Source organism: Ixodes scapularis, unplaced genomic scaffold (assembly GCF_016920785.2).
Source record: "Ixodes scapularis isolate PalLabHiFi unplaced genomic scaffold, ASM1692078v2 PGA_scaffold6__148_contigs__length_123643588, whole genome shotgun sequence".
Taxonomy (NCBI): domain Eukaryota; kingdom Metazoa; phylum Arthropoda; class Arachnida; order Ixodida; family Ixodidae; genus Ixodes; species Ixodes scapularis.
The window spans coordinates 87,249,581-87,274,021 of NW_024609881.1; the positions used below are offsets into that span (position 1 = coordinate 87,249,581).

The 24,441-nt window shown below is 43.3% G+C and overlaps 2 protein-coding genes across 2 annotated transcripts in view; one reads left to right on the plus strand and one right to left on the minus strand.

Annotated features, from left to right (window-relative positions):
- Positions 1–14,913, plus strand: part of LOC115316681 (venom metalloproteinase antarease-like TtrivMP_A) — a 28,087-nt gene extending 13,174 nt beyond the window's left edge. The window contains exons 8-14 of the mRNA XM_040209053.1: positions 119–252; positions 3,598–3,653; positions 6,100–6,211; positions 6,444–6,611; positions 11,780–11,912; positions 13,025–13,129; positions 14,866–14,913. Of these exons, the coding sequence (XP_040064987.1) occupies positions 119–252; positions 3,598–3,653; positions 6,100–6,211; positions 6,444–6,611; positions 11,780–11,912; positions 13,025–13,129; positions 14,866–14,913 (756 nt within the window). The remainder of the gene's footprint in view (positions 1–118; positions 253–3,597; positions 3,654–6,099; positions 6,212–6,443; positions 6,612–11,779; positions 11,913–13,024; positions 13,130–14,865) is intronic.
- Positions 14,914–15,087: 174 nt separating this feature from the next.
- Positions 15,088–24,441, minus strand: part of LOC120838916 — a 159,735-nt gene continuing 150,381 nt past the window's right edge. The window contains exon 5 of the mRNA XM_042294846.1: positions 15,088–15,101. Within this exon, the coding sequence (XP_042150780.1) occupies positions 15,088–15,101 (14 nt within the window). The remainder of the gene's footprint in view (positions 15,102–24,441) is intronic.

Genomic DNA, 24,441 nt, shown 5'->3' on the forward strand with positions numbered 1-24,441 from the left:
GAGCTGGAGACATTTTTGCATCTAGAAAGTACTACTTTTAGATGATAACGGCGGTCTAATTTGTGATTTAAAAAGTAATAAAATATAAATATTTTCGTTTAATTCTTTATGTTTACAGACGAAAGGAGATGAGTATTTCGTTGTGGAGGAAGATAATGTAGTCTCAGCGCCTGAGACACTAAAAGCCTTTGGACAATTCACCAAAAACACCACGTTCAAAAGGCCTGCCGATTTCTACCTGATGCTCTTTGGGTAAGCAAGATCATTTAATTCCTGAGGTCTAGTTGTACGGTTGAGGCACAGATAACATATCCTAGTTCCTTATTGCGATGCAATGCTCCCGAAGGATATGGGATAGATTAAAACGGTCGTGACAAAATTTTTGGGCTTACAATAAATTACCCACCGCTTAGATCAAATCTTTGACTTCCATAACCCCTTAAAACATGGACTAGCTTTTATTTTCTCTCAAAAGCAGTCGTAGAATTTTTTTTTTTTTTTTTTTACTGAAACGAGCACAGTTAGCTTTTAACTCTTTGCCGGTACAAGTGGCCATATGATCTTTTATTACAGATTCTAGGCAGGCAAGAGGCAAAACCTTGGCGCAGGTCGGAGGAGTATTACTACAGGGTGACTTAAGGAGAGGCCAGGCTCTTTAAATCGACCGCAAAATTAGGTTTCTTAACCTATCGCGCTACGATTTTGTGCAACGCTGCCAAGAGATGGTGCTTTTTTTTTTCTTTTTTTTTTGTAAAATTCGGAAAGAGTGATCTTACCTAAGGAAAAATTAAAAAAAAGAAAAAGTCTTAGCTCTTATGGAAACGCAGCGAAGGCACCGGTCTTCAAACAACACGGTGCCATATTGCACGGAGGCAAGAGATGGCGCAAGCGGTCGCGACGCCAACTGCCACCAACGAATGAGCACACGACATCTTTAGCAGACAAGGAACTGTAGTTCCTTCTTCTTACCGCGCCTGTTTTTGTTTCTGCGACTGTCGCCGCCTGCGGAACGCGCGCCGCTTTTGAGTCGAAATATCGTCTGCTAAAAACGCCGGCTGTCGGCGCCGTATGCTCGTTCGTTGGCGGCGTTCGTTGCGCCATCTCTTGTCTCCCGTGCGAAACGGCGCCGTGTTGTTTGAAGCCCGCTGGCGTCGCTGCGTTTTCATAACAGCTAAGCCTTTTTCTTTCTTTACTTTTTTCCTCAGGTAAATTTGCTGTTTGCAAAGTTTACAAAAAAAAAAAAATGCACCATTTGTGGGCAACGCTGCAAAAGTTGTAACGCGATAAGTTAAGAAACCGAATTTTGCGGTTGATTTGAAGAGCCTGGCTTCTCGTTGAATCATAATGCACAGTTGGGCTATTCACTGCACCGCAGTGATTAGACGCAAACTAATACTGAAATGTTCGTCTAGCTGTGTTTTCTCACGAGCCTAAGTCGAGTGATTGCGCACTGCTCGTGTCGAATACTCGAGCTGCCTTCGACACTTTACCCCATATGGTGTGATCCCCGTAACTACGTCGTTAATATTTACGAAGCAGATTAGCATTTTACCAATACAGGGAAGCTTCTGTGCTAGAAGTGTTTCCTGGGAGTACAGTAGGATATATCGAAACGTTTCCCAAATGAATATGAAATGAAAACAAAACCATTTCAAGTTATGGTATTTGAAAACAAAATCCCCTCGAAGATCAACGCACTTGATGCAAGGTCTTTCCAGCTTTTAGCAATTGAATTCCTCTGTTACCTTTTCACTCGGCCGAAATCTCTTTCTAGCCAAAACAGTTTGAGTTTTGGGAAACATAGAAAGTGTGAGGGCATGCAAACTTCTGTACTCTTATGTTTTTTTTGTTTTTTTTTTTGTTTTTTTTTCCAATTGGAGCAATGCCGAATGCAGATCATTAGCTACGTATTAAGAAAATGCGACACCCATCTTGCGGAAAGCTTTCTGTTTTGAATTCAATTCATTACGTAAAATATTATCTACTGGGTGACAAGAGATGCCCACGGGTTCCTCTATTTTACGCACTTTTATTCGGCGACGTGCAAAACAGTCTCTGATGTGCTGACCGTTTCACTGTGTAGCGAACCTGATTCGTCGCTTAATGTGTGCCATAATGCTGGAGCTTCGAAACCCCCAAAACTCACTTTTGAAAACAAAGGCGATAAATATCAAGGACATCAAAGCTGTATTTATTTTCGCTTTTTTTTTTCTTTATATATATATATATATATATATATATATATATATATATATATAAACCACTGGGGCTTTGATTTTAATATTGGCTAGTTCAGTTATTAGGTGGCGGTATCTAGTTATACACATATGTGCTTATATGTGTCTAACGGATATGTGTTCACGAGAGGATGCATATTCGCTGATATCTGTCTCCTCTTTGTCTTCGTCTTTCTCTGCGCTGAATTTACCTTACCTAGTGATGAACAAACTCGCCCAGCATCGCCACCTTTGCTAACTTCGTACTTCGGGGCGACTCGTGGTAGCAAGCTTGTGTAAAGAGCATTTCAATTCAAAATCGTAACATGCCCTCTTTTTTATGTGCCGGTTAAATTGACTTGACGGCAAGGTGACTAGAGACGTGTAAAAAAGTTTTGTCCCCTCAAAACGAGCGGTAGAGGCGCATAATTTCGGCTAATACGCGCTGCATGCTACAAGTTATTCATGTATTATTTACGAGGATAGCAAAGCCCTATATTTATGCAAATCCTAGAGATCTCAAATTGTCAGTATTAGGCTGTCGCAAGCATCGCAGTTTCGGTTTTAGAATTTCCGGTCAGCAGACATAAAAACAATTTCCTGGGAACAAAATTTCTCTTGCAAACGTTAATTAAAGTCTTCGATTTTGTCGATTGTTTATGTATAGTAAGTGAGTTTAGCGGATATTTAATGTTTCTTCCGGTATCTTAATGTTCTAAATAAAAAAAAAGCTTATGCTTTTCATGATGCACAATCTTTTTCTCTATCTCTACGTTTGGTTCAAAGCGATGGCCCAGAGAAAGACGTGGTAAGGGCCGCGGGTGAATATTACGTTCAAAATCGAGAGTGTTTTTAGATTGGCAGGGCTGGTGATGTGTAAACGCAGACGATTATATTCTCATCTGAGTTTTTGCATCGCCAACCGTGCGCCGATTTCACGGGTGATAACGTCAGCGCGCCATAACCCTTCCCAAATGTTCCAGGATTTTCTAAAATCGACTAGTTTAGTGCGGTAGGGTGGAAAGTTGGTCTAGTTGGTAGTTGTTCATCTTGGTTTGTTAAACCAAGATGAATAGTTTAGTGCGTTTTAATGACGCTCAACTACGTTCTGATTAGAATGATATGTTTTTCTTACAAACTAGAACGTTCATTCACAAGTTTTAGTTAATAATCTTACTTATCATGAAAGCTCCTCTGTTACGTCCTCATTGCCGTGTAACTCACCTGCCGAGACTACGTACGTGTAGCTTTCGTGGCTTTTCTAAAAAAGGAGAAGTAGCGCCTAAAAAGCACAAACTATATGCACATACACCGTTTGACGTGATTAATGTTTATTGCAGCAGGGATGCGCATAATTAGTATTTTCATATTTGCATTTCAGGCGCAGCTTAGGGACACGTAACAAGAAGACAAGCAAATTATCTCCCAATCTTCAAGGTAAGAGAGCGGGGTCAGAAGATGCTCCGGATCACACATTTTTGCTGAATCTTAAAAAAATCGGAGTTTAACCAGCTATTTCCGAGAGATGTCTAACGAATAACGAAGGTATTCGCGGTTTCTGCTAGTTGGTAACACGAATTACTGAGTGCGATTTGTCAGTTGGTTGCCGTTTTCACAGAAGGTGGCCTTTACTGAATAAAACTAACATTGCTTGCTTTGAAGCAGTTGGAGAAAGTCAAGTTCAAAATGTCTTTAAAGCACGTTTTGGCCACTGAGTTCACAAATAGCACTTGACGAGGAGGATTGTCGTCAGATGATGATGATAAAAATCACGTTCAACGAATATCTCTTGAAAATTTCAAACGCGAAAATCAACAACAAATTATAACTCTACACTTTTATTCTACGTTAAACTGCAAGGCCGGAAGGGTACGTGCGTCCTCAAAAATAGTGTTTTTTTCATGACAATACAGCCTGGGCATTGCCCAACGCTTATGGCGCATTCACACTGGAAGCGGATCCGCGTTCGCGAAGCGGTCGCGGTTCGGTTCGCGAGCGACCCCGTTCAGACACACCGAGAGGCGGTTGGCGGTTTCTCGGCGGTCACGCGTGATCTTTTGACACCTGCGTTTGGCAACCCTGTTTTACAATCCAAAATCCGCTTTAATTCAAGGTCCAAAGCCAAACTTTTGCTATTTTGGCACTCGGAATATTTTTCTCCGGTATGTTCGCACGCATCACGAGTTCAGGCAGCGAAAAAAGAAGCATGGACCCGCCAAACTCGACTGTGATTTCCTCGACTTCGCCCACAGGCAAAGCCCACCTAGGCGCGCCTTGCTGACTCAGAACAGGATGACCCCAACCTTATCTTCGAAGTGGACCCTTCCCGCATGAATAGCTGACCTTATTTTCGGGAAAGACGGCCAGTTTTCCCCCCTCGTTGTTGTTCGCTCTTGAGTCTTATCATTTTCGAAGTTGTGAGCGGTGGGGTGGACCGTGGTGCGGGGAATGTGTTCGGTGCTATCCGGTCGTGGCATCGTTGCTGGCGGACTCTCTCGTCACTCGCTCGTCGATCGAGTCTACTGTTTGTTTGACATTAAGCTCAAATAAACGCCGTGTGGATTACCTCTGCATTGTCTGGTACGTACACTTTATTCCTTGAGTAGGTTCCCTTTATTTATTTTATTGTTAGTAAACTTTACAGGTCGAGCTAGCGCAGGTACCCTGCCCCCTCCGCGGTATTGCGTTGGCTAAGCAATCAAGCTCACGACGTCTCTATCGGCCTTCGTGGTGATCATGCACGGTGTCGAAAGCTTTCAATAGTTCACGCGACTATCTTAGTGGGTAGAAAAGCTGAGATTTTGGTCGATCAGGGGCGGGTTCCGACGTTCTACAGGCAGAGATTAAGAAGGCAGCGAGCTTCGGGCTGTGGCACCAGGAATAATAAACAAACACTTACCCGAACCAAATAACCGGTGGGAAGCCCGTTAAAATTACGGGTCAATTCTTTTCGCGGCGGATTCAAGTGACGGACGTGAACATCAAGTTTCTCCGCTGATTTGTCCAAACCTAAGACTACAGCGCTAGGACTACAGCGCCTTGGACGCCTCACCAGCGACAGGTGCCATGTTGTTTCGAAAGTCACTGACGTCACGTCAGCGTCGCGTTGTGATTGGTTGCCGCTTTGCGGTTCGTGAAAGCGGTTGGGAGAAATCAGTCTCGAAGCGGTTGGCAAAAACGCGCTCCAACCGCTCGATCCTAGCCGCTTTGCGGTTGAGAACGCCCAGATCCGCTTCGCGAACGCGGATCCGCTTCAAGTGTGCACGCGCCATTAGTGCCCGCCAAACGGAGCTCTAACGGCACAACCTGATGCCAAAGCTTTAAAACTCACGTTTGCAGATTCCAAAGTTAGAAGCATTTTTTTAATTTTACTCTGGCAAAATGAGTGCCGTTTTCGGTAGCCGACGTCACTCATTTGCATGCATTGCTGGACTTCGTCGACTGCCTTCGTCTTATTGTGAATTTGCCAAAACTGTTCACAATTTTTGAGTCAGCAAGTTCTGAAACTTTGGCATAGGTTCGAGCACCGAGCGCTACATTTGACCAAAGACTGGGTGTGTAGTTTTTCGTTATTTAGCTTAGCGCTGAAAAAAGTAACTCTTGATGTTTGTTTGTGTATTTGTTTTCCTTGTATCTTTCTGAAGAAACTTTTCCCTGTAAGCACACCGCCAAACTTCTAGATACGGCTTGTTTCCTTGGCATTCGAGACTTTTGCAGAAGCAGTCACGCCTCGGGTAATTTTTAATTATTAGTGGCTGAAGGTCTCATAATTATAAATAGCTGCTTTTTCAAAGAGGGGGATTTTCACATCACAGCGTATTTTTACAGCTTGAAAAAAACGTTATTGAATGTCTTTGGTAAGCAACAAATGGATTATTTTCAGGTAGCGCCTATTCAGGAATGGTCTGCGTGAAAGGCGCTAATGTGGGAATTTCCGAGGAAGTACCTCCTCTGTACATTAGATTTACCACAATAGCCCACGAAATTGGGCATTTGTAAGTATCTCGTCGCTTCCTTTATAAACATATGTGCTCAGCGTTTCACCCGGGAGAAGCTTTTTTAGTCACCGTTAGTGAATCCCATGGCTTTTATCATCGCGATGGACAATGCGATATGGGCCGATAAGAAGCGTGACTATAATGAGCCTTGCTTTGCGTATCTTAATCTGTCACTTATTATAGTGTTGAGCATTACATGGTCTTCTTAGCATGAACAATATTTGCGCAGGCTCGGGAGCGCGCACGATGGAAGTGGTCCCTTGAGAAATGTCAAGAATCATCCTGGTGCTCTTGACTGCAAGTCCAAAGTCAAATACATTATGAACTCTGGAGGGCCTCTTGGACCGCCTTTCGCGTTTTCGAATTGTAGTGAGAAGGGTATGGAATTTGTATTGAAGTAAGTATTTGCTTAACCTTTCTTAGGTGCTTGCATCATCGAACCTTTATTCTTCTTTTGACCCGTGACACTTCCTATGCCATTATTTCAGCCTAATTTTGAATGTATCGTTTGCCAGTTGACGGGGATGTTACTTCCAATCGTAGTTACTTAAATCGTAGTTCACTTAATAGGTAGCTGAATCCATCAAAAGAACGACGACGCTAAAAGCTTTTCCATAATACGGGCACATGTTCCTTCAGCTGTCATCAATAGTTGAAAGGAACTTGCAACTCACCTGTCATTGGAGAGGCAACGAGGCTGCAAGTTCACAGCAATAATACATTGTATCGTGGTTGTGCTGTTATTCTCACTATAAACTAATTATGGCCATTATATCGAACTGAAGAAACATCAAAGCGTTCACCAAAACGTAGCTGAATCCATTAAACGTGACAAATAACTTTTCTTTTTAGAGTCCTATACTCCGTTTCACCTTCAGTCCGAGCGCAGTGGACGCCACGAGCCATCCCAGCCGATACAGCGCCGGGAGAAAGTCGCGTGACCTGCCGGTGGGGCGGGGCGACACGGGAGCTCAAGGTCGCATGACACTCCCTCAACGCCGCATTGGCTGGGATGGCTCCTAGCGTCCGCTGTGCTCGGACGGAAGGTGAAACGGAGTATAGTACGTCCGTCGTTTGTTTAGTGCAAACGAACTGAACCGAAAGAAACATTACAAGGTTGATTGATGCAACGCTCTTAAGGCCCGGTCACACTGAGCCAACGGTCGGACAACTCTATTCGGCAACACGAGATGACGCGTTTCCGGTGACCCTCTCACATCGCGGCAACAAGAACAGCAGGGCCACATGTTGCAGTCACCCGGAATCCGTGTTGGCCGATTTGTTGTCCGACCACCCTATCACACCGCGCTGACGGCGGGCCCAACGCTTGGAACGCTCCACGACCTTGATTGTTTACATTCGTTCGTGTGTGGCGAGGCGTCGCTGGGAATGCGACTCTTCAATGTGCTAGAGCATTCGAAGGTCCGGAAATTGCCACGGAACGACATCAACTAGTGACTGTGGTTAGAAAACTTGACACGGGGAGTATTTTCCACCCTTTATATTATGAAGATGTTTTTCATTCGCTGACAACGATATAGCCCTATACGAGGAAGATGAAATTGCCGATATATGTTAGGAATCTTCGACATCGTATAAGGTGTTTCGGTTCAGTTTTTTTTTCTCTCGTGCAATTCCTATTTCTACTGTAAAATTGAGTTAGCGCCTGCAGTTCCCTAAAGCGTATTTTGTAGCCTGGTGTTGAGCTGAACTAACAGTGCTTAAAAACTGCGACGCCGACATGATCGGCCTTCATAAGAATAGGTAAAATGAATATTTTTCCACGCTGTATACTTGATTCCGCCTACTATGTGATCGCTTCATTCCCCCGAAACGTTCTGGGTATTTTTGAATAAATTCAGGTGTCTGGTAGCGCCTGTTTCCTATAATGCCAAGAGAGCCGGCTAAAATATCGCGTTCTTCGATTGCATTTGTAAGGTACGACGAAATCAATCAAATGTGTGTAAATGAACTAAAGAAAGCGAAAGATTCGATCTTTATTGAAGACCTACGCGGCCTTATAAAGACTGACTCGAATAATTTGGAATGCAGTTAACCCCAAGCACACTTCCAACCCCTTCCACTTTACTGATTCTTCGGGAAACAAGCTGGATGCTGTTGACGTCTGTGAACGAGTTGGCAATTTCTTTAGTGAAATGTTTTCTGATTAGTGAAATGTTTTCTGACGAGACCTTTCCGGTGCTAGTTTTTTTGCCTGAAGATAGTATACTGACTCCTATGGCTCCGATCGCTATGTGTGCGACTGGTATTCAGAAACTGATAGAATATCTTAAACCAAGTTGAGCTCCAGTCCCTGGTATAATTTCAACGAAAGTGTTTAGGCTCTGTAAATAAGAAGCTTCCTCTCTTCTGTGTTTACTTTTCCAACAATCCTTACCTACTGGTAAAATTCCTGCAAACTGAAGAGAAGCAAAAGCCACCCTACTTTTTAAGACCGGTCAAAAGAATGAGTTGACGAATTATAGACCAATCTCTCTTACAAGTGTACCTAGTAAGCCTATGAAGCATGAGATTTTCTGGAATATTATGGATCATTTGTCGGACAACAACTTTCTCTTCCTAAACCAGCACAGTTTCCCACGGTATCATTCTTGCGAAACCCAACTCTTTGAATTTGTCACAGACCTTCATCACAACCTTTAGTCTAAAAGAGAAACCCATGCACTGTTATGGACATTAAAAAAAACATTTAACAGGGTACCACATCAACGACTTCTTAAATTACGCGCTTTGCAAATAGAACCGTTTGTCATACAGAGTAATTGAACTTCCTCGTCGACCGCTCGCAAAGTGTCCGCTATAAACGCGAATCCTCATGTCATCGGAAAGTAAACTCAGCAGTACCACAGGGAACCCTGCTGGGCCCACTACTTTCCTTTTGTAGGTAAACGACTTGCCCCCTGCTATCCACTCCACCATCCATTTTTACGCCAATTATTGTGTGATTTATAGAAAATCATCTAGCATTCATGATTGTATTGAACTTCAGAACGACTTATTTACAATTAAAGCATGGTGTCTAATGTGGCAAAAGAAGATGAATATTTCCAAAAACAAAATGTCAAAATTTTAGTACTAAGCGAAGTGCGGCAGAGTTTTACACACACTCTCTTCGATTGGGTTCTTGAACATGTGCGTACATATAAATATCTTCTGGTTCATTTCACATCAAACTTGTCTTGCGAAGCCCACATCAATCACATAAGTGTAAAAGCAAATCAAAGCCTCGGTTTTCTAAGTCGAAATTTTCACATGGCCAACTGGGAAGCAAAGCTTATAGCATATACCACCCTCATTCGATCTGAACTTGATTGCGCTTCTTTATTATAAAATAAAACCACATCAGTTTTATTTGACAAAAAAAACTAGAATCAGTTCAAAATAGAGCCACACGCTTCATTCTTAAAAACTACACGCGCACAAGCATCACCTCACTAAAGGAAAAACTCGGAGTACCAACTCTTGCACACAGAAGGAAAAGCTCAAGACTTGCAACATTGCATACTTTGCACTACTACTGCCCATAGAAGAGAGAACTATTTTGCCGGGCTGCACCACATATTTCTACGCGTACTGACAATTTGGAAAAACTTCATTTGGTCACTCCACGAACGAACCTTTTTAAATTATCCCCATTAGAGTTGGCGACATACGAATGCAACTCCTTTTCTGATAATATTGTAATCATTCAAGAATCCTTTGGTTTCAAAGATTCTCTTACCACTTACTTAAACGCGTAGCAAATGTAACACCTGTTTTCTTGTTTTATTTATTTTCTGTTTGTTTTTTGAATAATGACGTACTTGCCCCCTTTACATAAAGCCCGATGGGCGCCTTAAGGATATAATAAACAAAATGAAATAAAATCAAGAATCATTATCATAGCGGTCGTTTTAATGCTTTTATTTTTTAACCTTTGCTTTCTTGCGTTATTTTAATAATACTTTATCACCAGGCGAGTATAGACATGCCATTTTATTTCACTAGCAGTAATGTGAGCTGGTCTCTTGGTAGTTCCAATATCAACATTAGTTTGAACGTTCACGAGCGCCTCTGTGACCTTTCCGACAAGCACTTGCCATAATTATGCAGTAAAAACCTTCATAAAATTATTTTAGCTGCACGACAGCCTTAATTATTGTTTGATAACATTTTCCAAGCCTCTATTTCTGTAAGCTCATACGAAAACGACGTTGATAGGAAACTAGCTCTGCCCTTAAAGCTATATGTGTAGTCTTGTTGTCGGCCCGAAATTCGCTCAGCCAGTCATCAGAGCTGTTTTTTTGTGTTTGTTTTTTTTTTTTTGCTTCAGAAACAGAAGCATCAAAGTTGCTTCTGTTTTGTTGGTTTTTTTTGCCGAAAGCTTTCATACCAAGGTAACTTTTTCGTGCTCATCCATGTTCTGCGACTGTTGCCGCGATGTGACAGGGTTGTCGGACAACATCGGAAAGGAGCAACAGGTTGCACGATTGTTGGACAACATGTTTTGTTGGTGTTGCCGCCGTCTTGCCTCAGTGTTTCAGGGCCCTTAGAATTTTCGAAAGGCACGCATTTCGGATAATTACTCCAATTAAAAAGGCATTAGTATATCGGCTGCCTAATGCTAGTGGAAGGATACTTTTTTGTTTCTTCGTGTGCGTTCAGTAAAAATTTAAATGTTGTATTATTAATCTAATGTCATGAATCAGAAAAACATTCGATATGAAAATATTCCCTTTAGAAGAAGAACAAGGGGAACAGAGGACAAACGGATATCTCCAAACACAGTTAATTTCTCCTAGCTGTGTTGAGATTTGTGTTTGTCCTTTGTCCCCTTTTTCTTTTTCTCCAGCGATTTTTTTCACCATCCTTTTCCAGCTCGCTTGCACCTTTGCATTATTTTCATTATCATAATAACCTTAATATGTAGGCCATTCACCCTTCCGTATTGACAAATCTCATTTGCATGAGAACTTTTTGCGTTCAATAAGCACATAGGAATTATACAGGATATATAATGACATATAAGAACTATATAAGAAGTATAAAACTTGTGAAAAGTTTCTCTAATGTTCTCATATGTCTTATATAGTTTTTTACGGTTCTTATATGGTTCTTATATGTTCTTATATATCTTGTATGATTCATATGTGCGAATTGGGCACAAGAAATTCCTCATACAAATGGCATTTTCTCTAGGGTTGTTGGAGCTCGACCGGCGGCAGCTGATAAAACCCCTTTGCTCTACTGACGCCTAACTCCTGATTAGCTCAGTTGGTAGAGAGCTCCACTAGAAATAGAGATGTCCCTGATTCGATACCAGGACCAGGCGGATATTTTCTGTCGCGCACCAGTCACCTAGCTGTGTTTGGAGATTGGTGTTTGTCCTTTGTCCCCGTTGTTCCTCTTCTCCAGGGAATATTTTCATCGTTCTAGTGCAGCTCGCTCGCACCTTTGGATTAATTGAATTATTAGAAAAACATCCGCATTTCTCCCATTGCACACACCTATATTTCGATATATTGTTCCTTTAAAACATATTGATCGATTCTTGTTTATTTCCAGGCTACGTGGAGAGCAATGCTGGAAAACACAATCCGACTATGACTTTTTTAACGTCACCAAGGATGTTGCGGGCCGTTTCATCACACCGCAGACGTTTTGTCGACTCATTAACCCGGAGGAATTTTCTTCGGGCGTGAGCATCACTCCCCTTCCCCTTTGTATGCCTTTCCTGTCCCTGAAATCCGCTCCCCTACCTCTCGGCAATGCGCACAGCATGCTGAAGGTCTGTCCAAGCAGGACACGTTTAGTGCAGCCACACCATTTGCTCTCGCTGCAAATGAATGGTTTCCTTCTGTTCCGACCTGCATGCAAACGTTTCTTTTTTTTTTTTTTTGCTGGGGGAAATGCTATTTTTGGAGAGAGGTTTTAAGAGTGCTCATCACGTGGACTCGGAGTCACACGCTCTGCTGGCTGTCGTCAAGACCCCACTGTTGTTGGCAATCGCCAATCTTCTGAACGATAGTAAACGATAGTCGGGAGGCGAGGAGGAAAGGCGTGCTCTTTCTATGGTTGATGCCCTCGCTGAAAACGTAGGCCCGCGCAGCAAATTTCACGCCCTTTTGAACCGTGCACACTTTTTTTTTTTTTGCTGTGCACGTAATTTTTTTTTTGTTTGGGCAACCCTTGAGTCGTGCGCTTACAAAGACGTTTCCAATAAGAAAAGCTATCTTTCAAGTAATGCCGATTATGTATGTGCTGTGTCATGAACATACGTCACAGCTCAGGCTGGCATAGAGCTACGCACTTTATGGTTGGAAAAGGACAGTCTCAGTTTTTTGTCTTTGTAAAAAAGAACAAAGCCTTTTTTTAATTTGTGTATTCACATTAATTCAAATGCCTCTTAGGTATTGCATATATAAGGACTAGACCGTTCGATATAAAACCTGGACGTAAATGGACGTGAAATCGCTAAAGATGTACCGGAAATAGAACCTACTGCACAATGCATTACTACCACAAAAATAATATCAGTACGACTTAAGTTTAATATTTTTACCCAGTTATTGATCTCAAAAGCCATAGGCATAAAATATGTCAACACCTCCTTATTCGCTGACCATCTATTTCAATTGAAAAAGCCATTGCTTTCGGAGACCATTAGACACTTGCTCTAGTGTCAGTGGTTATGGGCACATATGTTCTACAGAATTTGATATCTAAATTAATATTGAAAAAGTAATCAAACCTTTTGTCCCACAGCAAATATTTTAAGTTAACTACTTTTCTTGCTACAAATACTTTCAGAGTATGAAGGACTGCGTCATAACGTGCAGTAATTCGGACTTTTGGTCCGTAACGGAGAACACCTACTTCGCTCCATTTGGCTACCCATGCGGGAATAATGGCGAGGTAGGATATCCAAGATACTTTCTTTTTTTAGTTTTCAAGCAGCTTGGGGGGCATGGGTGTTTCTGATGAGTGCAGAGAAATGAACCTGTCAGTTAGGGGAGTTAGAGTACCCACAATGTAAGAAACGCATTAAGTGCCGGGTACTGAACATCTTACCATTGCTCGGTGGCCAATAAGATCTCGGCATCAGTGGTTAAGAACGTCGAACGCCGATCACGCTCTCAGAATCAAGACCATAATGGTCCACACCCTGCGATCTTTCAGCTGACAGCGACTCTATGTGTGCTTCAAGAACGGCTTACCAGTATATCCTCTCATAGCGAACACTAGGTAGACAATTAATGTTATATATATATTTTAGATAGCTCAACTCTTTAGAGGTGCAAGTAATATCCGGCTCCAATCAATCTTCAGTGGTACACCGCCTGCTCTTTTAGGCGTTTTAGATTTGTTTTCAAAAAGGCCGTGATTGCTACACTAATGCAGTCTGCCATCTTTAATGGTGCAAAAACATAATGTCGCCCCAGCGACCTACCAAGTACACCTAAGTCACCCAGGGTGGATAGATTGGACAAAAAAAGCTGAATTTCTCTTTTTTGCACCATCAGAGGAAGATAAGCTCCTCTACTCTCGATTATAAGAGGTTTCCTTTTTCCCACTCTCCTCTTCTCTGGAGTTCCCTCTGGCATTGTGGAAAGAGTGAAGAAGTTCGTGAGAGGAGCTTATTGTGCATTTTTTTTTAATCTACCTTTCTCCGAACCATTTTCGAAATATTACTTAGGCCCTTTTTTTTGTAAAGGGTTATGGGGCGGGTTCACCAAAAAGATGGTTTCGAATTTATGATAAAAATCGGACAGTTAAAATTCGGCATCGAATGTAACGAGATAACTAAGCCTCTCACAGTTTTACAATGCTAGCAGCACATCAATGATTTTATTTTTTTTAGAACTGGGATAAAAATTTGTATTTCACACGTAGCTTGAAAGAAAGATACAGACACTCAAACGTTTCCCTAAGATACTATTGGGATACATGTGCACCGCGACACTGCCCAGTTCTGTCTATCGCCGATTTCACATTGAACAGAGGGGATCGCCAGCAAGAGCAGTCTTTCGAACTGCGTAGAAGATAAAAAAGACAGCAGATTGACCAAGCGCCACTTACCCATTTCAAGCATTCTTAGTCTGATGTTAATTACCAACAACTCTTTGACGTGAAGCTCAAATTAATTGGAACTGTGCTATCTATTGGCTCGTTCAAAGCAACCAAACCCATTCGGCATGCCACATGTTGCTCGCACACACATTATAACCGGACGGAAAACAAATAAGGAGAGTTCGTCACAAATAGCGAACAGCTCAAACCTACTTAAAAGTGATATTGACGCAGGAGGCGCTTTTTCTGTGTAAGTAGGCCTTTCCTGTTCGTATACGCGTATGTTTCTTTTGTCTTAAGTTGTTCGCACATGTATACACCAATGTACTACAACTATATGTTTTCAGACATCTTCTTGCTAACCTTGTGCGATTTTTGGTGAATGCTTATTTTTAGCGTGTATTATGCTCCAAAAGCCGAAACCAGGCCAGTACGCGCAATAAAGAGATCCTACGTTAAAACTTCTGCGTGGTGCTTAGAATCGCGTAGCAAGCACAAATTGACGGCTGGTTAACATTCCTCGGTGTCTCGTCACTACAAATTTGAGAAATCTGAGATAAAAATTGTTCCGTCTTTTTCAGCGGTGCTGGTTCGGAAAATGCAAAAATATTGATAGTGAGGTGTCTTGAACAGTTACAAGGTGGAAATTGCGCTCCCAAATATCCATGCCTCTGAAGGAGTATAAATAAAAGCGTTTTCTTTGACTTTCGCATTCAACGTTATATGAGAAAATAATCACAATCAATGTATGTGTTTACAATATCTTTTTACAATAAAATGCATATTTGAACGTTTTATGAACTTCATTTAGCTTTATCTGCAAGAAAAAACACGAAAAACAAAATACAGAGACTTGACCTAACGGGTCGTTTATTTTTAATTTTAGTAAAATCTAAAAGATTCTTCGCGGCAGTCATTAGTCCAGGTTTTGATATCTGCCTTGCTACATATCGATGAAGAGCGAAAGCACTGTAGCAACCTGTATCAGATCAATCGAAGCAAATCAATTTTATTTATGAATTGCCACACAATACACAACAGCATGCACATATAAAGCCTTTGTTTCAGTAGGGCAGTATAGCTTTCTAGTTATGGCGTATCTTGTCGCACATGTCAGCATATTTCGTCGCCATTGCAACCCAACGTCTTCATCACGTGACAAAAATATGAAGTGAGCAAGCAGTAAATCAAAGGAAATCTTGTCTCATTTGAAGGAGTCATGGGTAAATTTAAAATACAAAGTTAGTTCTAGAAACTAAAACCGGCTTTCTTCCTTTTCCACAATAAAACTACGTATCTCAGAAATTTAGAACTTCGTTAATAAAGCGAATTCAAACGCATTCAGACGCCGCAGTATGTAGGAACCTTATTTTTGTCGACACCGTTTATTGCCTTTCGCGATGTGAGCGGGGCTGTCACATTACGAAGATCACTAATCGTTACGTGTCGCTGTAGCGCCCCAAGTGAGACAGAACACTGTGAGAGACTGAACGCAGAGTTCAATCAGCTTTGCTAAACCAAGACATGAAACAAGTGTGGTCCTGCACGAGGAGGCTTGGCGTGAAAGAAACGCAGTCTTGGGCTCGCGCAGGGACGTGTACCAATGTTTCAGTGCACCACAGGCGCAAAAGGGTCTCGGATGAAAAGCTGGATGGACGTGCAGGAAAGATCGCGGCGTGCTAGACGAGGTCTGACAGAAGCTTTTCGACATGAACGCGGAGGAGTACCGGAAACTGCACGCGTCAGCCTAGAACAGTTTCTGCAGCTCCCTTCCCGCCTGTAACCTAGAATTGCACGACAAACCGGACAAAACACAACGATTCTCCAGTTTTGTTTTTCTCAACAGGAAACAAAAACAACAACAACACGATCTTATGTTGATAACACACTAAATGCTTTTCGAGTTACACGCCTCTCGGCTCTTCAGTCTTTTTCCTCTGCGCGCCCGTGAACTGAAATAATATTTTATTTTATAGTAGAAATTCGTTTTGCCAAAAAACGAAATTTTCGTTGTACTAAATAAAAAAAGGAACGAAATTTTTTAGAGAACTTACAATCGAAAAAGAGGAGGAGCGGACTACGCTCATTACGGCCAATCACCGGACGAGCCTCAATTGATGTCATGGTCCACCCTCAAGCTGGATTTTTTTGCAGTCTAGTGCGCCAATCTCATGGGTCCCGGTGTGATTGTTGCTGTTTTTCTTAAATTAATTTGTGCGACGCGCAAGAGCGACATCGTGCTAAAACGTCGTTAAAGTTATACACTCTAAGAAAAAGGGGAGGGCGACTTAGTACCAGAGGGGAGCAAGTGCGTTGCCACCACTATTAGTCCCATCAGGGAGTAACGGGAAGAAAAGTAACTGTTGCACCCCTCCTTTAGTCTCTCGCATTAGCACCGTTGGGGCTAACTGTAACACCGTTTCAATTACCTTGAGGAACAACTGTTAGGCGCTTGCACCTGGTTCTTTGGGACCAACTGTTGCACCGCTTCAATGGAACCCCGAGGACGAACTGTTAGGCCCTTGCACTTTGACTCCTAGGTCTAAACGTTGCGCCCTTGGATTTAGACCCCTGGGACTAAAGATTTATCCTTTACATTCGGTCCCGAGCAACAAATCTCCGAAACGAAATTGTGCAGTTCAGGTTAAACGTAGCTTTACTGCCTCGTAGATACATATCGCATTCAAGGATGACTGAAGTCGAAGTTCCTGAGCGGTAGAATCCACAATAAGGCCAAAAGCTTCCTGCCTGTTTGCGAGGAATTTTGGAGTATTAGCAACAGAGGCAGCGTGAAATACCCGATCGCATCAGCAAAAGTATGAGTTATAACATACACGTAATAAAAAAACAAATAGGCTACAAAAGTGGTACAATGGTTTACATCTAACATGCGATCTGTTGACAGCAGACCAGCGCAACATTATACTTATAGTAGACCGTTCGCTGCGAATTACACACCCAGCGTGTGCGTGCTCAAACTATGCTTCAAACCGACGGAACGAGCTCATGCCATCAACCCGAAAGTCTGTACAATCGAATGAATGTCTCCATTAAAGCCGGTTCTCACAGGCAGCGAAGCGCTGCAGTAGCGCTGCTCACGTGTCGTGAGCTGCTTTTCGTCTGCCTTGAGCAAGAGTTTTGATGGTGCGATACAAAGCTGGTGAAAGCTCCCGTCAGCACGCGCTTAGCGCTAGGTCAGTGCTATGCTTCTAGCTCTCTGGAGCATGTGTGAACAGGCCGTTATGGTAAAGCGATCCTGCCAGGGTCTGCAAAAAGCAAAAAAATAAGCCATCGGTAGAACTAGCGTTTTGCTCAATACGATTGAATATCAGGTCCCTGTTCGGCATAACAAAATAAGCAACCATGGTGCCAAAAAGAATAGAGCTTGGCGCGCGCTTCGGAAGCTAGAGAACGCGCTCGAAAAAGAACACTTTTTGAAGTCGCAGTTAATTAATATACCATAAACAGAAGTACTTTGACATTCCTTAATCAGGTTCCCTTGTCTTCTGACTTCAGCAGTGTTGCAGCACCGCGAATCCAAACCGGATCCCGCAATGATCGGAGACGACCAACTTCTAAGTTCTGACGAAGGCTATTTTCAAAGAAAGACCCATTCCCATTTTCCCGACAAACCCTGTCTGCCCCATCTGCCCAACCCCCGCGTGTACGAAGGGCGCAAGAAAGAACGCAGCGTAGGTTGTTGGTGGGAGGAGGAAGGGCGCACACGCGGAAATCTCTTTTCCCCCTCCCTCTGCACACAATGCACATGGACACAGCAATGCTTCAAGGACGGGAGAAGGTCAAAGGTCGCCATCTCAACACGCCGGTCAAGTGACGAACAAGCAAACGCGTTTTTTTTGTCGCTTTCTCTCTTTTTCAGTTTTCTCGGCGGCTTTTTTTTTTTTTTTTTAGTTCGCATTTGTTTTGTATTAGCACTGTGTTGCCATGGATGACGATCCGGGCACGGGTTGTTCTTCGTTGTTCATCTGGAATGTTATCTGAAACAGCGACGACGATCGTATGAGGGCGTCTAGATACTGCCCCTGAATGTGCTTTTTAAGTGGAACGCGCCGTGCATCAAGTGTGTCGTTGCGGATTTTGAGTTCCACATCGGACTCCCAAGAAAAAGTTGGTTACTATTCGCGTCTCCAGCTCAACGCTCGCCCTCCCGCGGCGGAAACGGGAAGCGCTCTAGTGAGGGTCCCCCGACTCTCCTGCTCAGCGGGCATGGCGGAACTGCTCGCGATCATGGCTCGCGAAATGTCGTTTCCGAATGTAAACAAGACTCTTCACTGTCCCAACCTAGTGCTGCAGCCGGTATGGGATTGTACCTTACTGGAGAGTTTTAGTATTGCGCATAGAAGCAAACGCAAGCGGTATGCGTTTGCGTTAGAGTTCCGTGCCCCACGTTGTGCGTGCGCCCCATCGCCATGCGCCATCCAAGACCGCAGTTTCGGGCTCCGCGCACGCGCAGTGTAGAACACGTAAAGCTAACGCAAACACACAGGGCTTGAGTTCGCTCGTATACGCAATATTAAAACTCACAACTGTTTCACCGGCTTCCAACGCCAACGAAACGTGCTGCAGTGACCAGACGTGCAAGCAGGTAGGCGTTCCTTCGAACTGGAAAGGTTGAGATTGGCAAAACAACGGCGAGCAAATACAAAAGTAAATAAATGTTATGAAAAAACTAATAATTAAAAAAAAAGCTTTTTTCTTTTTTTCATTTTTTTATTTTTTTAATTTTTTTATTTTTGGGCATTTGGTTTGGAAGGTTATTGGCGGCGACTTTGGGCGTTTCGCCGGTTGTCAAAAGTCGTGACTTTGAGCAGAATATACTTCATTCACAATTAATGTAATTTTACATGTATTTCTCACATTCGCTAAAATGTTTTCATTGATTTTAGACTATTTTTTTATTGGTAATTAAAATGCAGCAACTGAAACCAGTGATGATAATTAGCACAGTTTTTATTGTCCTATTTCTTCGCGCGTTTAAAATTAGATCATAAGCAACAAATTATATTAGAACTCTAAGAATTACTTATTCAAATATGTGACTTTTAATATTATTATTATTAATACAAATCGCGGCAAAGTATGCCTCTAATTAACGCCAAGATCGCGAGAATACGCTATTTAACAATAATAGTCTTCCGAGAAAGGTATAATTCTGTTTTCTTTTTAGCATATGAAAAACTCTGACATAGTTATCAAGATAGACAAGCAGTCAAACAATGGATGTAATATGAAGTCCTACACGTCACGCGGTGCTATAAACACACACACACACACTTCAGCTGTCTGACTCGGATTCCGTCTTTGGGTTGTTGCAGTGAGAGCAGCGTTTATTAGTTTATACGTTTCGTGGACATATTATAAAAATTAAAATTATTTTCTTATTCTTGTGCTGGAATAATTCTCATTATTTCCCATGACAATTATCTGAGCGAGAGAAAGGCTGCGAGAACGCACAGATATCAGCACTGATTTTTTCAGCAACTACAAATATCACCCTGGATCGAACAATATGTCACAAAATAAAGTTTCCGCGAACAACTCTTCTAAGTAAATAATTACGATGTGAGACACATCTTGAGTCGTGAAATAATTCGAAATTAAGGCCTATATCGAGAAATTAAATCCAAAATAGAGGTAAGTTTCGGTTTCGCTCCAGAATTAAAACGCGCATCCTTCCGTAAAAAATACGCTAAACACCGTTCTTGTTTTCAGGTTAAAGGGGTAACCTGCGCTCATAAAACATTAGCTTCCTTGTATTACCAGAAATAATTTATGTCGCTCAGTGAAGCCAGCACACTAGACGGGCTCAACAGCGGCACGCATCTCTGACCCTCACTAAACCCGCCATCTTGGAAAATGAGTGGCGCCACCTATAGTTATTTGGAGTCGCGGATAGACGCAGAGACCAGGCTCGACCCTTTCTCAGTAAGTAAAGTTTTAACGATTGAAGTGACCATTTATTCTGACTGCGAGACTCCGGTGTTGAAAGCGCGTCTTCTACAAGCTCTAAAGTTTTATTTAAGGAAAAAAAAGTGTTAGTGTTTAGAGGTGTTGCGTTTGGATAAATGCTCATTTTTTGCGCGAAGGCAAATTACGGGAATGGGACTTGTGCAATGTCAACAGATAATTTTTGACGAGATAGTTGCAAGAAGTAAAGTCAACGCATTCGTTAAAGGCCGACGTACAACCTCGGTTTTCTGCAGGGAAGATAACCCTCTTAGAATTCCCCCTCTCCTAAGCTGTGAGGGGAGCCAAGTTGGGGAGAGGTAAAAAGTGGAGAGGGCATAGGAGAGGAGGGGGTGGGAAAAAGTGGAAAGCGCGAAGTGTACGTCGGCCTTTAACTTTTAAGTCGCATTCGCACTACGCACGAAGCTCTACCATGTGATGTCTGAAGGTTCGTGGCACGTTAAGCAAATTCGCCAGTTTCGTCCGAGTTTTGTCAACACTTTCAGCCGTGCTGGGCTGAGTCTCGCCGATCCCCAAGACAAGCGAAATATCATCCGTCCTCCTGGCGAACATTACGTTTGCCTTCGGGGACTAAATCATACTGATGCACCCTGTCTGAGGGCTGCTAATGGCTGCTTTTGCTCGCGCACGCCTATCGGTTAGTCCCCGTCGAGCGCAGTTATCGCTCATTCACACTGGAAGCGGATCCGCGTTCGCAAAGCGGTTGCGAACGCGGTTGTATAAAGATCTAGTACAATTGCACGCAACCTCGATGTCATCAAGTGCACGTGCAATTGCACTGAATCTTTATACAACCGCGTTCGCAACCGCTTTGCGAACGCGGATCCGCTTCCAGTGTGAATGAGCGGTTAGTCTCCATCTTTTGCGCACGGTACCTAGCTTGAACCAGATGGTCCTTTCGGGGAGCAACTGGGAGTTCAGAGGACCGAATGCTGCCGTTAGTCCCTTGACGCCAACTTTTTTCTTGGAGTGTACCTGCCAGATGCGGAGTTCCGGAGAGCCAAGAGGGGGGGGGGGGGGGGGGGGGGGAAGCATCGGAGAAGTCGCCGATACACGTCCTATCTGTTTCCCGGTCACCGGACGAGTCCCTTTCCCGCAAGCGGGAAAACAAGAGGCCGAACCTCCTCGCCTCTCAGCAGTGATTCGCGTCCGAGGGGGGGAACGGAAAAAGGTCCCCCCGGGCCCCGGGAGAGAGTGAAGAGGAGAGCCCCCCAAGCCAGGTAGCCCTCCGCCTCACAAACAGGTAGGGGCCCACGGCGAAGGCGGCCGAGCGTTCCGACCCGCGGTCGTTGTCACAGCCATCGGGGGAGACAAGAGGAGTCCCCTCAGATGCTAGCAAACAATGACTCATGACATTCCTACCTAGGGACCTGCGGCAGGAGACGCTTCGACTCCACTCTTGGAACGCTACCTGGTTCGAGTCCCCGACAACGCAACACTTCTCAGAAGAAAAAAATATTTCGGAGAATCGGAAGGAACCTTGTTCAGTATAGTAACAATGCCCCAGCATCGCCTTGACCGTGGTGCCCTCAAAACTTAAAAAAAGGCGTGCGAACTTACGTTTTGTTTCTCGGGGCGAAGAGTATTTCTCAAGAAATGTAAAAGAATACACTTCATCGTGATTGTATTGCAATACAAAGAAACATTTCAAATGTAGTTTATGCAGGAATACAAATACTGGTGAAAAAAATGTATCGCGATACAGAAATACAGATCCAAAATGTATTTCTGAAAGACTATCGCGATACATTTGTATCGCGATACTGCCCAGCCCTGGTCCATTCACACAGTTGCCTTTCAATGCGTTTGAATGGGTTGACTGCGTTGCGGCGACAAGGGACCGCCAGTCATTCACGCTACCTGTGAAACGTGGCCACCTTTTCAAGGAGTAGCTTGGCAAGCTGAACACGAAGGCACAAATCTCCTGGCTCGCAGTCGTAACACGGTTCAACGCTCTCAAACTAATAAGTGTCGCTACAGCTCACCGCGTCATCAAAGTTCATGACTGCTAAATTTTTGCCAAAACCGAAGGTTCAAAGTTGACGTCACCTCCGTCTTCAGGGAGGCTGTATGTTGGTAAAACCGAACATCAGTTTCGGTTTCCGTGATTTATTTTGTACGAAATAATAGACTTCATAAAATTTCATAAAAAGATTGAGCATACTGCCAAGTCCCCAAGGAGCCAGAAAACACCCTTTCCTAAAGAAAATTTCAAAATAGTTTTAATGGTCCTTTAGGCAGCAGCTTGCCGTGTTGTATCCGGCACCGTTTGAACCAGAGCGGATTGGAGAATGCCGAGGAAGTGACAACTTTTTCCAGTAATAATATGTAAATATTGTCACGGGGTAAGGCGAAGAGGAGATAAATTTTGAACTCAAACGAAAGGTTTAATCGGCGAATTTGTGCCAAACAATATAAAGAAGGGGCGGCGAGGCAGCAGAAAACCGTGCGGCGATTTAGCGGCGTAACAGGAGGCGAGAGCGAGACTGACTCGACAAGGTGGCGGGCCGCTCCTTATCTAGTGTGCGTCGGCATTGCGAAAATTTGGCCGAAAAGTTCGAGCATCGAGCATTCAAGGTGAGAATGCACATGCCCTTTTGAGAACAAGAAACTAGGGTGAAATGATAAAAGTTACGGCTTGAGTAAGAATAAACGTGAAACTTCTAGAATGCCGTGACCGGGCGCTGCTTGACCGGCCCATCGCGCGGCAATATACAGGGAGCGATTGAGAAAATGAAAGCGTGTTGTTCGTCTCGTATGAATGGACTACCCATCGTAGGAGGCTGAAGCTCTGCGGGAATGTGACGCTACCAGTGGTGACAATATGCGAGTGTGGGCAAGTGGCTTTACCTGGATCAGAAGATACTAAAGAAAAACAATATCTGTCTGTGAGTCGAGGTCAGCCTACACCAGATATTCATCAAATGGAGATTTCAGATTCTGGGCGGCGCTGTAGCATATATATCTGTGAAAACAACTTATCAGTATGAGAATGACAATGATGTTTTTTCTTTCTGTCAACTAGCCTAAATGCTACATTCGCGTACAGACTCAAATTTTTGTTTGTCGAGTATTAGACAGGTGGACGTCGGCTCATAAAGAATTTTTTTTTTATTTAGGTAACGTTATATGCTCAAAATTTTACATTGCACCACCACTCTCTTGCGTCATATTCTTACCGATTTTCAGCATACTGTAATGCGTTGCTTTTCTATGCGAGCCGAAAATCTGGATTTCACTTTCTCGATCGATGCCTATATTTCGCATCTATATTTTAACTTTCAAAACACACTTCTCCGTTTTTTTTTCGTGTATCTTTTCAGAAATCGCGTAGGAAAATTCAAACCATGTATCATTACATGGTATCTTTAATATCTTATATTAGAGTGGGCAACCACAGCAGCCCTAAAACAAAAGGAAATTCAAGTGCTTCGGCTAGCTTTATTTTATTTGGGGAGTTCGATTAGGAGGTCAATTTATTCCTTGGGCATATGTCATAGTGAGCAGGGAAACCTTAACACTCGGAGCCGTGGGAAAGTGCGGGGGGTGGGGGGGGGGGGGGGGGGTGTTAAAAAGGCACAAACAAAGCAAGTTTTTTTGCCGGAATGGAATGGTCGTTATACAAGCGGGGATTCGAGATGGAAACATGTAACCAAACAAATTGCAGCTGATGAATAACATTAGTCTAACCGTAATCGCTTGTAACCCTCGAACAAGGTATGTAAAGGGCTGACTGAGCCCACGCACAGTTTTCCGATCGAACATCATTTTCAAGGCCCCGCATATGAATTTCCGCGATTCAATATCGCACCCATTCTACCCCGCTACAGCGGAGGAGCATCTGTGACAGAGCAGAGCCTCAATCAGTATCGGAATTGCACTTCTCCATCACGCACGTCGCCGGCTGCGCTGTAGTCTCCGGTCGAAACAGCGGGTAAATAGTACTAAAGTTCAAGATATTACCTCACAATCTCCACCGCACTCGCGGTAACAGAAGTATGACACGAAGCAATTTTTCAAGACTGACTAGGTATGCTCCATGCCAAGCCTCCTCGCGTTTTGTGTTCCATGCCTAAGGTTGATTCAGATATTTGCATTTTATACCCCAGTTGCACGGGCAACCTTAGTTGCACGCACAAAAGGTGTGACTGAGGAGGTATGACTTAAAT